Here is a 17,687-nt window from a genome sequence, read left to right on the forward strand (position 1 = left end):
GAAGGCTAGGAAGATTTTTATTGGAGGAATATGGAGAACAATGTGAAGAGGAGTTAAATGAGAAAAATTAGAAAAAACAGAGCATCTACAGAAATGGAGGGGTGGATGGAGAGCAGGGGCAGAAGGTCATTTCAATTCATTCTAATTTTGTGAAAAACTAGTCAAATACAATGTAAATCAAAGAAATGCAAAGGGAACTACAGTAATTGAACCTGTGGAAGATTTGCATCTATTTCTTTAGAGATGAATTGTCCTTAGCCTGTAATCATGTATTTTCCTATACGGTTCACCTAGAGTTCTGAATCACCAAAGAAGAACACAAAGGGAGAACCTAGAAGAGGAGAGGGTTCTCTAGAAACTTGTATATATCAACATCGTACTCCATTATTGATTGGCTGGTCGATTGTTTAGTTGGTTGTTTTTCTTCATTCTTGAAGACCAAGCTGACATCAGTATGTAGGGGTCAAGGTACAGTGCTACTAACTGTGGCCTGAGACCACAAGTTCTGGAAAGCTCTACTACAGAGAAGCACAAATTTCCCACAAGAGTATATGGAATAGAGATGTCCCTAAATTTGTGCATCTCATGTTTCTTTTGAGCTATTGCAATTCTGCTTTGTTCACAGAGCATAACACCTTCTTTGATACAGGAATACCATGCTGAGCAGTCCTTTGTAAGTGTCTCTCATGTCATACAACCAATTCAAAAGTTGTTCAGTGAGATCTTGAGAATGTCCTTGTGTCACTTGTTTTGACTTCTATATGAGCACTTAGCAAACATACATTTAGCATTCAAATAACATGATCAGCCCACTGGAGTTGCACTGCATCATTACAGGGTGAGGAAGAACTCTTTTATAAATTAAACAGCATGCAATGTGATGTAATTGAAATATTGATAGACTTAGACTCAAATTGTGGCTAAGCCTTGTGCTATATGAGATTTGCTGCATACTCTAAGGATGAAGTATGGGAGAACCTGGAAACAATTTGCAGAAGACAAGAAAACTTGAAAAGATATACATTGGTGGAGAGAGGATCCATGTTAAGTCAAATGAACAAGCTTTTATTAAATGCTTACAATATGCTGAGCATTATACTAAGAGATTACAAATGAAAGCAGAAATAAAGACAAACTCTTCCCCCAAGGAGCTTACATTTTAATAGGGAAAGACTTAATAGGGGAAAGATTTAAAAGGGAGGTTGATTGTAAACAAAATCCAGGAGAATTTGGAAAGGAATGAAGATGTGGCTAGCCTGGGCCACCTCCTTAAAATACAGGTACTAAAAGGAATTAACCTATCAGAGATAAGAGTCCACAGTGGCAGAAGGTATTTCCAGTGTGGATTCTAGGTTGAAGATATTTGGGGAACATTGTAAAGAAAGTACTGGAGAGGGGGCAGCTAGGTGGCGCAGTGGATGGAGCACAGGCCCTGGAGTCAGGAGTACCTGAGTTCAAATTCAGACTCAGACACTTAATAACTACTAGCTTGTCTTGGGCAAGCCACTGAACCCCATTACCTTGCAAAAACTAAAAAAAAAAGTACTGGAGAGCCAGGAGTATAGACTATAAACAATACAAAATACATCATTAAGAAACCACAGTACCAGACCCTAGGAAAACATTTTGCACTTCATAGGCACACAGTTAATGGGGATTGACTAAATGAGAAACATGAGGAAAGAATCTGCTATGTTGATTCCTTGACAGCATCATCTTGGAAAAAACCTAGTCCCTACCACATGAGCAGATATAGCCCAAAGATGATGAAATGAAAATATAGTATTCCATCATCTAAATCACCTCAAAACAGAATAGTTAATAAGGTTGCTCCTTCTCCATATGTAGAAAAGGAAAATTGTGTTCTTTGTCTACATATCTAAATAAAGTAGATGAAAAGAGATTAATCATTTAACTTCTTTTGAGTTCAATTCAGAGATGCAAATGTTCTTATAGCTCCCTTCTCCAGTCCTTATTCACCTAGCTAGTATTTACCTAATCCTTGCTGGAGGTGTTTTCAGTGGATCTCTATATCAATAGAAGAGCAGAAGATCAACAACACTATGAGTCTACTACACATGGACCCTTTTGTGGTTGAGGGAAGAATTGATGGACATTGCCATTTCTCAATACCTGATCCATTCTTGGAGCAATGGCATTTCTTTCTAATTCCAGAGTTTAGCCTTTTCAGTTGGAGATTTCTGGAGCATAGGCAACCTTGAAGGTTGCTTCTCAAGACTATGAACCTGAGAAGAGAAACTTAATGAAGCAGAACCTCTTGAAGAGTCGGATTATCCAAGTATCCCTTGCTCCTAGATGGAGACACAATAAGGGCCTAAAGCTAAGAAATGGACAGAATAAAAAAAATCTTGGCTTGACATGGACAATCCAAGTAAGTCTAATAGGAAAGGGATTATTTGTTCAAACTATGTTTCACTTTCAGAGAAATAAAATATAGTGATAAAACTTTGTAGGAGTCTAAGTAGGACACTAAGAGGGAGGAGTCACTAAAATGTCAGAGTATTGCCCAGATGGTAACCCCAAGTTCAGTTTACCTTGCAGGGAAATCTAAATGGCAGGGAAATCTAAATGATGGGGAAATGTTGAGTCAATCTACAAGATCTTGTGAAAAAGTAGAACACCCTGGAGATTGAAAAGAATTAAGTTCATTGTTGAAGAATCATTGAGAATTCCTTTGTGATTTCTATATTTTGAATTCCTTCCAGTCCCCCGCAGTTTCTTCATTTTCAGGAGGGGGAAATATAGCCTACCTTGTATTCAAAATCATATTATTTTGAGTAGTTCAAAAATTATTTGAGTAGCTCAAATGTAGTTTTACCTACATTTATAGAAACCTCGACATGTTATACCCAAAATATACTTGGAAAATTCCCACTGTAAATTTGATATGGGAATAATAGTCAGTGTCTTTGGAGGGTAGCTCCCAAGATTAATCTCACTCTATTTGACCCAGATTCAGGGACCTCTGGGCCACAGATTGCATTATAATTATGTACTCCTGAGTGGTAAAGAGAGACAATCTGAGCAAACTAAGCCCAACTCAAAAGGATAAGATACAATCTCTTGCCCTCCATTTTTGAATGGGAAAGGGACATTACTGTTCTTACCCCCAATTCTACTCTCTCCCATTCATGATGTTTCCAAATATTCCAAATTCCAGTATGATCAATAGCGGTCATCATTGTTTTTTTTTTGTTTGTTTGTTTTTTAGGTTTTTTGCAAGTCAAATGGGGTTAAGTGGCTTGCCCAAGGCCACACAGCTAGGTAATTATTAAGTGTCTGAACCCCAGTACTTCTGACTCCAGGGCCGGTGCTTTATCCACTGCACCACCTAGCCACCCTAGCACCCCTCATTGTTGTTCAGCTTTATGCAACAAGCATTTATAAATTATTTAAGGTCCAATGCTAGTTACTGAGGATACAGAAAAATAATTCTACATAGATTCCGATTTTCAGTCACCAGAAACAAGTATTTTTCTAAGTATCTACTGCTGGGAGGACATTACACTAAATCCAAAGGACTCAAAAGCGGCTTCCTTCAAGGAGTCTACAATCTTGTTGGAGAAAAGAACATATACTTATAAAAACAACAATACAGTACAGAACATTTTAAGTGGTAAGTAATAAGTTCTACAGGAGTTCCCAGGATGGAGCAATCACCAAAACCAAGGAAAGTCAGGAAAGTTTTCTTAGAGAAGATGGGACTTGGAGATTGTCCTTGAAAGAAATGTAGGACTTAGATAAATTGAAAGAGAGGGCAAAGGGAACAATTGGAGGCAGGCCACAATATTCAATAAACAAAAAGTAAGATATTTGACCACTATTTAAAGAAAGAGAAAATGTCCACATGTGCATTGCAAAAACAAAAACAAACCAAAAGCAAGCTCCTCTATTTCCTGACCTCTAGCCTATAGGTGATCATTGAGTTGTCCCCTACAAATTTAAACTAGTTTTCTTGAAGGTCTCATAACTACTTCATTACAAACAATGAGGATTACATGCAATATAGATGCCACCCTGAAAAATGAAAGCTTTTGGAAATATGTAAACCTATATATATAACTATCTGCTGTATACATAAATAATATATAATGCATAATATATACAGACTTTTATGTACATATGTTTAAATATGGAAAATATGTTCACAAAAATATCTTTCTATTCAAATGTATTTCAATAATTTATATCATCACTGCTCTCTTTATTCTTATTTGTCAAAAGACAAATCATAGATCATGTTCTGCAAGCCAGATTTAGAGGGGGGGAACTGTCTAAATCAAACACTAAGCATTTATTTATTAATCCCAGCCATGTGTCAGGTCCTGTACTAAACTCTTAACTCAGAATAATATAAGAAAGAGATGAAAGAATATCTACATGTTAGATAATGCATGTGTGTAGAATATACTTGCTTTTAACTGATCAGGGAGCTTCTCTTTAGCTATCCAAGCACCATCACTGCCCTTGGTTAAGGCCTCTCCTCCAAGCCTCTCAAGGGTCTTTACTTCTTTGCATATTGCAGTTCTTGTCATCTTTTTATTACTTTCTTGATTCCTTCCCCTTTTCTCCTGCTCCAGACCTACTACTGACTGAAAAATTGTGTTATTCAGTGATTCAGTGTTATTTAATATAACATAATTATATTAAATTATATTAATTTAACAGTTATCCATTGACCTGAAGGGCTGTATTTCACCAGGAGATAAAACTAAATGATGACTGAATTACTCCAAGCTCTATGATTTTATTTCTAATTTTGATAATAAATGATAGCTCTATGGATAAATTCAAATAGGTAAATGCTCAGTAGATTATGACACCAAGTTGGGCACTGTGACATTTCAAATATTTGAATCCCTTAAATATAATATTTACCAATACCTTCTAGGTAGTAAACTTTAACAGTTTTTTTCAGAAAACAAGAAAGATGAAAAGGGGGGCGGGGTGAAATAGATAATGGCAAATTTTCTTTCTATCTCCTTCTCTTATCTGACCAAATATAAGGGAAATATTTTCCTCTTCTTCTTTAAGGCATCTTTGTTTTATGGGTCTCCATCTTTCCAATACTACTATATTTCCAGTGCTGCTCTATGAAAACAGAAGACATTGCCTCTGAAAAACTAAAAATGAGTATAATGCAGTGGGCTATAGAAAAGTACATGGTGAGTATGAGCCAGCTTCAATAGAGAAATTTCAAAGAAGAACAGAAGTAAAGAATTTTATCAAGGAAATGAATTTCTGGAAGAGAAACTAATGGCATGCATGTGGCAGGCATGTTTCCAAAACCAGTACCCTATTGGTGCAAGTTCAGTGTTGGGACAAAATGAGGCACCCACAAGTCACTGAATATTTAATAAAGGAGGAGGTTTAACCTTACACTAACAAATTAAGACTATACAACATGGATATTAGCTTCTGGGTACATGGTCCTCCTCCTCTCCAACTGGAAACTTCTTCTGGTCAAAACATCATGTGATTACAGTGACTCACAGGATCACAAACACCCAGCAAGTCTGAGAGATTCCAATTCCACTAGGCTGGCACCTTTTCATGCTCCCAAGCACAGGAAGCGATGTCAGGGAAGCTAGGATCCATCAGGTTTCCAAGGGCAGGAAGGAAGTCCAGAAAACAGAGTAATTAAAATCCTGGTTCTATCATAACATGACAAAAGAAAATAAAACATATAAGCAAGCAGTGCACTCCATGGTTTCATCAAAATATTGGTAGATGCAGAAAGTTTTCTTTCATCACATTGAGCATATCCCCTAGAGAGCACTTATGATTGTACAATGACAAGATCACAGGAAATACATAGGCATGCATAAAATATACAACACTGGAGAGTACTCCCCAAAAAGATGAGATCACAGAACTATTTGAACACATATAATAAGCCTAACAGACATTATTATATTCCAGGAATAAATGATAGCTCTATGGATAAATTGAAACAGGTAAATGCTCAGTAGATTATCTGACACCAAGTTGGGCACTGTAACCAGTGCCTTAGATTGTTTAGTAGTAAACTACACATATATATGCTACCATATAAATATCTATATTTATTATATATCTTATAAATATCTATTTATTTATATCTGCTATGAATCTAATACTTTCCCCACATCATTTGAATCAATCACCCAATAGTAGAGGATGCCCAGAATTCAGCTCCTTGGTCATCTCTCAGGCCTTTAGGGACCCAGCTGGACCCCATCCTTTCGCGGTTACTATCCAAGATTCATTAGTTTATGATTTGTCATATAGATTATCCAACTGGATAAATATTTTGAAGTTCCTATACTGCCATTCCCTTTCTCAAACTTAGTGGTATGCTGATGACTTTAATCAAACTTCTAGAAATGAATTAAACAAAACAGTGATATACCTAACAAGAATGTTTCTGAGCTGCTCCCACCTCCATTACATCCCCTTCCTCGATACCTCAGCTAGGCCAAAAGACAGAAGTTTAATTGAGCCACTTCTCACCAAGAGTTGACAAAGTCAGAGGTTTTCATCACAGTAACACCTCTTCTGTAGAACAATATTCAGGACACTGAAACCTTCACCTCTCTCAAATATATAGAAGTGGGAGGGAAAAATTGTATACAAACATATTATATCCTCCTTGGGTCTCACGTCCAGACAGCACTGCTCCATGTCCCAGATATTGGCTCCATTGAGCTCAATTCATTTATGTCTCTGATCTGCTCAAGCCAAGTAAATGAAAAGAAAAATTTCCTCCCAAAAGTTGGATAGCCAGATACCATGTTTCTTCTCTCTCTTCAGTGTCTCAAGGTTAGTTTTCTATGTCATGCCATAGCAATGGAGAAGATCCTTCCACTATTTTTATCCCTGAAGCTTCTTCCTATTAGGGAGGGCACTACAAGAGAATAAAACCAGGGTAGGACGTCGCTAGAGTGATTGATGTAAGCAATAAGTCTGGAACAATGCCATTGTGCTTAAACTGAATGTCTTATTTTTTTAATTCATTCATTTAGCAATTGAAGTAGCTATGGGACTTTGGGCAAATCAATTAACTCTGATTACCTCACTTCCGGGGCCATCTCCAGTCATCCTGATTCATATCTGGCCACCGGACCCAGGTGGTTCTGGAGGAGAAAGTGAGGCTGGTGACTTAATACAGCACCCCCACTCAAATACAATTAATGTGCTTGTCAAGGCATCACGTCCCTGATGTCATGGTCTTCTTGGAGAATGACAGATAAACATCATTTATTAACACTTACTATGTGTCAGGTCCCCAATAGAATGTAGCTTCCATGAGAATAAAAATTGCTTATTTTCTTCATATATAAACAACAGCTATGGGACATAGTGGATTAAGAGCTGAACCTGGAGTCAGGAACCTAAGTTCCAAACCAGCCTCACACAACTATTATCTGTATGACCCTGGGCAAATCATTTCACTGCTGCCTGCTTCAGTTTCTTTCTCTATAAAATAGTCATGGTAATAATAGCACCTACCTCCCAAGGTTATTGTGAGGATAAAATAAGATGATATTTGTAAAGCACTCTGTAAACTTTAAGTTACTCTATGAATGATAGCAGTTCTTGGCACCTATTAGAACTTGAATAAATGTTTATTGATTGAAGACATTATTTTAAATGTCACAGTATTGTTTTGTTTTTATGGGGGAGGTGGCAGGGAACTGTAGGGGGAGGGTGAAGCAAAGAGAGTGAACCTGCAATTTTATTAGTAAAGGGAAATCCCAGTGCAGATAAGCATCTGCTCAGCATCCTATAATCTTAAAGAACTGTCTTGGACTTTGAGAGTTTAAGTCAATTCTCTGAAACACATAGCCAGTCTTGAATCCAGGTCTTCCTGGCAAAGAAGCTGGGACCTTATCTGTTATGCCATTCTTCTAGGGGTACAAAGACACAAACTTATGTCTTTAAGGAACTGACATTGTACTGGGACTAGAAGGTACATTTTCAAATGAGTTTTGAAAGGAATGAGAAAGCCAAAAAAAGTCAGACTGTGATTGAAAAAACTTTTCCAATAAAATCATCTAGGTGAATCAAATAAGAAGAGTCTAGTGTCTGTAGGTGGGGACAGAATCATGGCTAACTGAACTATTAGAGGTAATTGGCAGCCACTCTAGGTTTTTGAAGAGTATGATGATGGAAAAGTAAGAAATCTTGTTTGTCTATCACTTGGAGGTTAACAAAGTGCTTTGTTCCCCATAACCTCTTGAGATAGGTGGAGAAAATATTATCTCCCTTGTGTGTATACATATGTCTATGTGTGTGCAGATACTTATACACATTGCACATATTTATAAAGTATACATTGTAAACACACACACACATAGACTACACATTTTTTTGTAGATGAAGAAAACAAGGTTTAAAGAGATAAGTGACTTCTCCATAATCACCCTTGCCAGTAATTGAGGGGTATATAACTCTTCTTTGCAGGATAGACTCAGAGACCAGTAAAAAGGATTGTACCATCATGGGACCAAAAAGGAGTTTATAGTCCATGACAGGTGTTACGCCTGTGGCTTGAGTATATGAGAATAAACAAGGAAAGGCAAAATCATAAAAAATGAATTGAGTACTGGACTTGAAATCAGGAAGAGCTAGGTTCAACTTCTATTTCAGTAAATTTACAGTTGTTTGACCCTGGACTAATTATTTGATTTCTCATGGCCTTAGTACTCAATTGCAAAATGAAAATGTTGCCTTCCAGAATGCCTTTCAATATACTATGAAATATCACAGAAGAAAATTTGACAGGGCTTAGGGATGAATGAACTAGCAATTGGAGAAGAAAGAAGGGAGAAGATGAAAAGTTGATTACTAAGTGATTGTATTTGTAATCCCAGTGCTTATTATCAGACATGGCAGATCAGGATTTGAATCCAGATCTTCTGATTTCACATCCAGTGTACTTTGCATTATTGTGCCAAAACATCATAAGTACATAATTAAGCATCCTTTTTCTTCCTTTCTTCCTTCACTCCTTTCTTTTTTTCTTTCTAAGTCTTAGGCATCTGTCACAAATAGCAATATTGATAATGTTCAATTTTGATTACTTATTTTTTTCATTTTGGAGTTGAATTCCTCTTATGTAGGTCCTGGGTCATCTTGTTCAGAGCCCTTCTCAGTTTTGAACTGTTCAGGATCTGGAAGAGAGGATAGATGGAAATGCCAGCATAGGTTACAATCTCCCATACCCAAAACAGAGAGCTGAAAATTGAAATAGGTACTAGTATGGAAATGATCAGAGGCAGAAAGTATGATATATAGAAGATGAGAAAGAAGAAAAATGACTTCAGGCTTGTAATGTGGACTTGCATCCTTGGATCCTGAGGACTAGAATTATGGTGCTGCATGTTACCCAAGTGCTGGCACAGGGAGGAAATGAGCAAAATGATGGAGATCAAGAAGAAGAAGAAAGGAATTATCAAAACAAACAGTCGCAGTGACTGGAAAAAATGCACATGATATTCCAGCTTCTTATCCTCTGAAGTGTTTTTCTCTGAGTAATTCCCATTGACTGGTGATTGGAAAACAAGATAGAACTTTTCAGAACTTGAGATCATAGTTAAAAAGGATATCAGTAGTGACCACAACAGTAGCCAGGGGACATATCGGGAAATTCTCCACTTCATCCAAAGGAAGATTGAGTTAGTGAAGGAAGATATTTTTACACAGTAGAAAATGGCAAGCAAGGTGGTAAACCAGAATGTGGCCACATTAGCAAAATTCCAGAAAACAGCAGCATAATTAGTTCTGCCAGTTGAGGAAAAATATGAAAAGAAATTACTAAGAATTGCTGCCAACTGTAGAAAGAAGCGGGAGATGCCTAGGCTGACCAGGATCATGTCACCAGGGGGCAGGGTCCAACTTTGCACCCACTCCCTGCCCAGCACTATGATGATGAAACCATTTTCTATGATTGCAACCAAAGACTCCAGGAGAAAGAAGATCATGAAGAAGAGAATGAGTAGACTTGGCATTTCTTCTCTACTGAGCATCTGCTGAGACTTAGCTGCTGCAGGACCTCTGATTTTATAGCAGAGATCTATTAGCAGACCAGACTTTCCAAGGACTCTGGAATTCCCTTTGTTTTATTCAGAAGCCCAGCTCGAAGGGAAAGTGGAGAATCAGGAAGACTCTAAGTGTGCCTATTGGGGATTAGAAAAGCATCCTACCACTTTTATGGATGCAAATCTAACATGGATCAGTCACTGAACCCAATCTGTATTTGTTTATCTTAGATTTGCCTGTCCCTTACCCAGAGCCAGAACCAAGGAAAGAGCTGGATAAAGGCTCCTGATTCTGGCAACTTTCAAGAATCCCAAAAATAATGTATACTTGTTTCCTGTGCATGGTGATTCCCTCCCCTAACTCTCCCAGATTTCTACCTCCCTCCTCTGCCTGTAATGACACCCATATCTATCAACCCTTTACCCCACTATTAAATATCTTTCTGTCTATAATATAAACATTTAGTTGTTCATTCATGCTGTGGATTCATACATCCATTTTTTTTCTCCAAGACAAATGCATCAAATTCCACTTTGTAGGTGCCAAGATGATATTGAATGATTTATTACAGCTTTTTGAGCTCCACTACTCAACCAGTTTTGAATTTACCTAATTATATAATCATCCTACCTACATCTCTCTATCTTTCCCAAAAGAATAACATTAATTAACACCTTGGCATTAATTTGTTCCTGATTCCAGTCCATAGTAAGGCCCCTGGGGGAATGGAAAAAAAAAATCAGCTAAGTTTCTTAGAAGGAAAAAGAAAAGAGATAGGATAGGTTTATTCTGGGGGTGGGGGGGTAGAGGAAGAGGAATAATCTCATCAGGTGTGGTACAGGAGTAGGGAGAGGAGGTTTTAAGTAATTAAAAGTAAGAGGGGGGAAGTGAGATGGCATGGAATGAAAGTATTTCATTTTATCCAGGGTCAACTCTGTCCTAGAAGTAAAATGAGAAGCAATGCAAAGCACACTGGATGTGAAATCAGAAGGTCTGGATTCAGATTCTACTCTGCCAATAACTACATTCCTCATCATCTCTAAGATTCAAGTTTTCTCACATGTACAATGAAGGGTTGGACTATCTGATTTCTGAGGATCCTTCCAACTTTATATCTTTGGCTCTGTTATATTAGGGTCCTATGATAATAATTCAGATCAGCCAATTCTGGAATTGGGAGGAACAATGAATGGGCCAGAAGAAGTCCTGGTATAACAGAAATAATGAGAAACCATCAAAACAAGAAAATGGAAGAGGATTTGTCAGCATAATCAGTCCTCTCTATGCCAATGAAAAAGAGTTAAGGTAGGATGAAGCACAAATTTACAAAAGAACAGGGCTAAAGCGGGAGTAAGGAGAAAAGAGATAAATGGGAGTAATTATGTCTCTACACACACACACACACACACACACACACACATATATATATGAGAGAGCAATTAGAAGTAGAGATAGAGATGATATAGATATAGATGCAGATAGAGATAGAGATGATAGAGATAGAGCTAGAGCTAGAGCTAGAGCTAGAGATGATAGAGAGAGAGAGAGAGAGAGAGAGAGAGAGAGAGAGAGAGTTAGAGATAGGTATCTCTATCTTTATCTATCTATAGGTATAGGTATAGGTATAGGTATAGGTATAAGTATAGGTATAGGTATAGGTATAAGTATAGGTATAGGTATAGGTATAAGTATAGGTATAAGTATAGGTATAGGTATAGATATGGATGATATAGATATGGATGATAGAGATAGATAGAGATAGAGATAGAGATAGAGATAGAGATAGATATACTGAAATCTAAGTCAGGTTCTAAGCACACTGTGGGTTAGTATCCTATCAAAATCATATCTCTTGAAATTATCAACCAACTAAAGATTACATTCATCCAAAATAAAGGACATTAATTAGATAAGTACAGCACAGGAAAAATTCTCATATGCACAGAGCTGCCACATCCCCAAAGAGAGAAAAGATACACAAAATGCATCATCAGTGTAAGTCATGTTTCTAATACTGATACTTGTTCCCCCACAAGCAACATCTTTTGGTGGTATCATCAATGGATCTGCTTCCTCCACTGAACTGAGATTCCCTGTTAATCTTTTATCAGGTTTCATCTTGATAAGGGACTCTCCTGAATTGCTGCTACTGAATTGCCATCTACTGGTCTTTTACTTTTATGAGGTTTCTCCCAATTCTTTAGTTCATAGCCCTCAGACTATTACATTCCTTTTGTGACTAGACCCCTGAAGTCCTTAAGAATTTAAAGGGTTTTTTTTAATCAACCCATTACTCCCTCACCTGCCACTCGAAGACCCTAGACTACTATCTCATCTGAAGTCCTTTCAGGTCCTTCCCAGTGATGCCCAAGTCACCCTGAAATCTGGTCACTTGGCTCTGGATGCTATATTTTCCATCTAGAGTCTAACCAGAAGCTTTCAGCAATCCTGTTTCAAGTCAGTAGCAAAGTCCTGGAGGAATGGAAAACCAGACAGGTCCACTACAAAATTATAATGTTATCTCAATTGGGCCTTCACTGAAGCTAGACAATCCTATTGCATCCACTTAATCAATATATTATCCCATTCAACACAAAGGTTGTCCTAAACATTCCCATCTTTCCATATGTCCTCTAAAACAAACCTTCCCACTTCCCTCTCATTTGAGAACTATACTTCATACTTAACAGAAAAAAATTGAGGCTATTTATTCACTGTTTCTTCTTTCCTGCAGGTCACATCACTCAGATGTCTTCCTTCACTATTTTTTCTACCCCTCTCTCATAATAGTAGCCTTTTTTCCTTGACATGTACTCTTTTTTGCCAGGTAATGTAGTTAAGTGTCTTGCCCAAGGCCACACAACTAGGTAATTGATAAGCATCTGAGGTCAGATTTGAACTCAGGTACTCCTGACTCCAGGGCCAGTGCTCTATCCACTGCACCAACTAGCTGAGCCCCTTGCTATGTACTCTTTGTTTTGTTTTGTTTTTTTGTTTTAGGGGGTTTTTTGCAAGGCAAATGGGGTTAAGTGGCTTGCCCAAGGCCACACAGCTAGGTAATTATTAAGTGTCTGAGACTGGATTTGAACCCAGGTACTCCTGACTCCAAGGCTGGTGCTTTATCCACTATGCCACCTAGCTGCCCCACCATGTACTCTTGAGCCTGTCACCTCTTATCTTCTCAAGCACATCGTCTCTCCTCCTTTCTCATTTTTAATATAGGACATTTACTAGTTCCTTCCCTGTTACCTACAAACATGCCCATGTATCACTCCCTCCTTAATTCTCATTTAATCTGACCATCCATGTTAGTTACCATTCTACATCTCTCTTCCCCTTCTTAGCTAAACTTAACAGTCATCAATACTATGTGTTTCCAGATGCTATACCTTCACTCCATTCAAAACCCTCTGCAATCTGACTTCTGAACTCATCATTCAGTTGAAATTGCTCTCTCCAAAGTTACCAATGATCTTTTCATTTCCAAAGCTAAAATCCTCATCAACCTTGAACTCTCTGAAGCTTAAGTACAACATTAATATTCATGTAAAAGGGGTCCTTAACATTTTTTGAATTCTCCTTAGAAATATGGATTTGACTAGGCACCCTTAGGTCTGAAACATACTGATAAGGCACAGGTGTGTGTGTGGGGGGGGGTGGTCACAGAACCTATCTTGGACTTAAGAAATGTTCTTGTTTACCTGATCCTTTTGCTATGCCTGCAGATTCCTGACTCCTCCCAAGACTATCTCCCCTTTCCCCAGATGTAACTGGACCTATAGAACATCACATTCCACACATCCTAAGCCTGTAAGAGGCCTAGGAGTACAGGATTCTTTCTATGTTAGTAATTATCTGTCTGATAAAGAACTATATCTAACTGCTATTTCTGCTTCTATATCTATACCCCACCAAAAAAAAATACTATAAAAACCTTGTTCTCTGGACACTTGGGGGCTATGTGCTTTGAGGAAGTATCCCCTCATAGTCACTAGTAATAAAATGTACTCCCCAAAATTCATTGCTTGGTCTCCATCTTGCTTCTTTGGGTTCAGCAAAGTCTTCTACTCCTAGATGTTTTCTCCTCTCTAGATTTTTGTGATACTATTCTCTCCTAGTTCTCCTCCTGTCTATATGAAAACTCGCAGTCTTCTTTGCTAGATCTCCATCTAAATCACATCAATCATCCCTGTTGTTCCCCAAGGCTCTCCCCTCAAACTCTTTTCCCCTCCATTTCACCTTCAAGGAGCTCAGTATTGCTTCTTCTGACCCTCTGGTGATCCCAACAGTCTTCATAGGCTGAATTATTGTCTCCATGCACATTCTTCCCACATCTATATGTACAGTCATAACATCTTTCCTGACAGAAAAAGAAAGATAGAAGGAAAAAAAGATAGGGATGAAAGAAAGAAAGAAAGAAAGAAAGAAAGAAAGAAAGAAAGAAAGAAAGAAAGAAAGAAAGAAAAAGAAAGGTTTAAAAGAGAGAAGAAGGAAACGGGAGATAAGGAGGAACAAAGGAGAAATGGAAGGAGGGAAAGAAGGAAGGAGGGAAGGAAGGAAGGATGAAGGAAGAAACAAAGAAAGAAATTTAGATAAAGATATAAAAAAATAAAAAACCAAGAGAAAGAGAGATAGAGGAAAGAAAGAATGAAGGGAAGGAGGGAGGAAAAGAGAAAAGGAGGGATGGAGGAAAGAAAAAAAAAGAAAGGAAGGAAGAAAAGAAAAAAGGATGGAATGAATGAAAAGAGAAAAGACAACTCTCAAAGCCCACTCCAAATACCAATCAGGGTCTAGCTATCAGTTTCCACAGAAAAGTTTTTTTTAATAACTGATATTTATAGAGAATTTTATATAAATTATCTTATTTGTCCTGTAGAACGAACTTGTTAGAAAATTATCATGTTTATTATTATCCTCATTTTACAGATGAGGAAGCTGAGGCTCAAAAGCATTAAGTGACTTACGTATGGTCATTCCACATATAATCTTCTCTTTTAATGTCATACCACCCCTAAATGTAACCAGCTCCAGCCCAATGATCCTATCTACTAGCTAAGAGTAAAGTAACTGGTTAATCCTCCTTGTAGCAAACCTGTGTTCTCTTTTGTATTATTGGGCTTATGGGCAATAAAAGCCAATCCAAATCTGATCTGTTGGGGTGGCTAGGTGGCGTAGTGGATAAAGCACCGGCCTTGGAGTCAGGAGTACCTGGGTTCAAATCCGGTCTCAGATACTTAATAATTACCTAGCTGTGTGGCCTTGTGCAAGCCACTTAACCCCGTTTGCCTTGCAAAAACCTAAAAAACAAAAACAAAAACAAACAAATCTGATCTGTTACTTTCAGAAACCCAGAAGTTACTTCAGGTGGTAAAGCATCCAATTGTCACAAATTTTTGGATGCTAAAGAAAAATGCTATAGTTGGGATTCAGTGAAATGTGAAATCAAATTTGGGTATTAGATACTACAATTGCTAGGATTTAACATTATTGTAGTCATTCCCCAGACACCAATCAGTTCTACAACAACAACGCTAGCCAGCATTTGTAAATAGTTTTTAAATTTCCAAAATGTTTTACAAATATTTTATCTTCACACAAAGAAGAAGAAGAAGAAGCATATTATCCTATTTTTATAGAGGAGAAAACTGAGGCAGTTAGAGGTTAAATCATTTGACCAGGTCACATAATAAGTAAATTTCTGAGACTTTATTTATTTTTAATTTATGGAATAAAACAAGAATTTTCATGACATAGTACAAAAAAAGATGATTATATATGAAACTACAAATCTACTATCATAAATTGCTTTTCTTTTCAAATAGGCAGCAAAATAATTATTTCAATTTCTTTTTATCTTCTTTTCACCTACTCCCACTCTAAAGATGACTACCATCAGACAAAAATAGATGTATGTGAGTGTGTAAAATTATTCTTTACCTACTTCTATTTATCATTTCTTTCTCTGGATGCAGATAGTATCTTTCTTCATATGTCCTTTATTGTTAAGTTGGAAATTTACAATAGTCAAAATAACTTATTCACTCAAAACTGTTCTTAAAAATATTGCAGTTACTGTATACAATGTTCTCTTGGTTCTGCTCATTTTAGTCATTATTCATGCAAGTCTTTTCATGTTTTCCTCTAAAATCACTAAGCTCATTTCTTACAATATAGTAGCATTCCATTACAATTATATACCACAACTTGTTCAGTCATTCCCCAGTTGATAGACATCCCAGTAATTTCCAGTTCTTTGTCATCATAAAGACAGCTATAAAACTTTTAGACCATATGAATCCCTTTCTTTTTATCCCAACTATATTCAGAAATAGATCAAGTAGTATATTGCTAGGTTCAAGGGTACAGGTACTCTAATATCTGGGGCATAAATTACAGATTGCTCTACAAAATGGTAGGATCAATTCACAGTTTTACCAACAATGAATTAGTGTTCCAATTTTTCCACACTCCCTCCAATCATTTTAGCCTCCCTCCTATCATTTTAGCCCTTTTATCATTTTAGCCAAACTGGTAGGAGGAAAATTATATCTGAGACTGAATTTAAAGTCTTCCTGACTCCAGCACTCTGTCCACTTGGGAGAGGTGTGAAAGAAAGAACCACAAGATTTTTTTAGCCTTGTCCATTATATGTCCAATTCATCTGGGCCATCCATCACTGATGGTCAGCAAAGTATTTTTTTAATTCTTTGCTGATTCCTTAACACACTCCCTACAATGACTAATCCAAAATTCCTCTGGTCTTCAAGTCCCTAATTCAACCCCTTTCCTACCTTTCAGCAGTTATGACATCATCTTCTTCTTCATTAAAACAAGGGAAACAAGCAAGCACTGACACCTTCAAGTTTTCTCTACCCTACTTAAGCATTTCTTCTGATGAAAAATTTTGAAACCATGAAAGAAAAATTTCTATTTTTTTATTTGAGAGGGAAATGGAAAAACTGAGGCAAGTCCAAACAAATGCAATATATTTTCAGATCTGAAGTCATTTTGTTAGCTTAGGAAGATAAAATTTTGTCCATAACTAGCTTTGCTCATAAAATTTGGTCTACATTTCATATAAGTTTAAGACAATAATGATAAAATCATCCCTTGAACTTAACTCTAGAGGTTTCTGTTTTCTTATAAATTGCAGCTATAAGGGGCTGGGCTTCAAACATGTCTCAGTTTCAACAAAACTGGCCTACTAGCTATTCCCTAAATTTGGCATTCCACCTGACACCTCAGTTGGTGCATTCAACCTTCATGCCTAGAATATGTATGTTGGGCAGTCCTGTGCCAGTGTCTTCCATGCTGCACAATCAATTCCAAAGTCCTTAAAAGAGACCTTCAAGGAGCTCATTATTGCTTCTTCTGACCCTCTTGTGAGCACTTGCCCCATGTGATTTCTTCAAAAAATAGGATACTAAGCTCTATGAATTGAAGCATAGTGATGTCATTTTGGTTTTCTTGAATGCACCAACTGAGGTGTCAGATGGAATGCCAAAATTAGGGAATAGCTAGTAAGCCAGTTTTGTTGAAACTGAGACATCTTTAAAGCCCAGCCCCTTATAGCTACAATTTGTAATAAAACAGAAACCTCTAGAGTTAAGTTCAAGGGATAATTTTATAGTTGTCTTGAACTT

The 17,687-nt window shown here is 37.3% G+C and overlaps 1 protein-coding gene across 1 annotated transcript; it reads right to left on the reverse strand.

Moving 5' to 3' along the window:
- Positions 1 to 9,095: 9,095 nt before the first annotated feature.
- Positions 9,096 to 10,031, reverse strand: LOC141494107 (taste receptor type 2 member 134-like). The gene has a single exon (XM_074195255.1). The coding sequence runs from the start codon at positions 10,029 to 10,031 to the stop codon at positions 9,096 to 9,098; it is 936 nt and encodes a 311-aa protein (XP_074051356.1).
- Between the last annotated feature and the right edge of the window lie 7,656 nt (positions 10,032 to 17,687).

Source organism: Macrotis lagotis, chromosome 7, assembly GCF_037893015.1.
Source record: "Macrotis lagotis isolate mMagLag1 chromosome 7, bilby.v1.9.chrom.fasta, whole genome shotgun sequence".
NCBI classification, from domain to species: domain Eukaryota; kingdom Metazoa; phylum Chordata; class Mammalia; order Peramelemorphia; family Peramelidae; genus Macrotis; species Macrotis lagotis.

Excerpts from the sequence above, each read along its gene's own strand:
- LOC141494107 (XM_074195255.1), bottom strand. The coding sequence starts at position 10,031 with ATGCTCAGTAGAGAAGAAATGCCAAGTCTACTCATTCTCTTCTTCATG.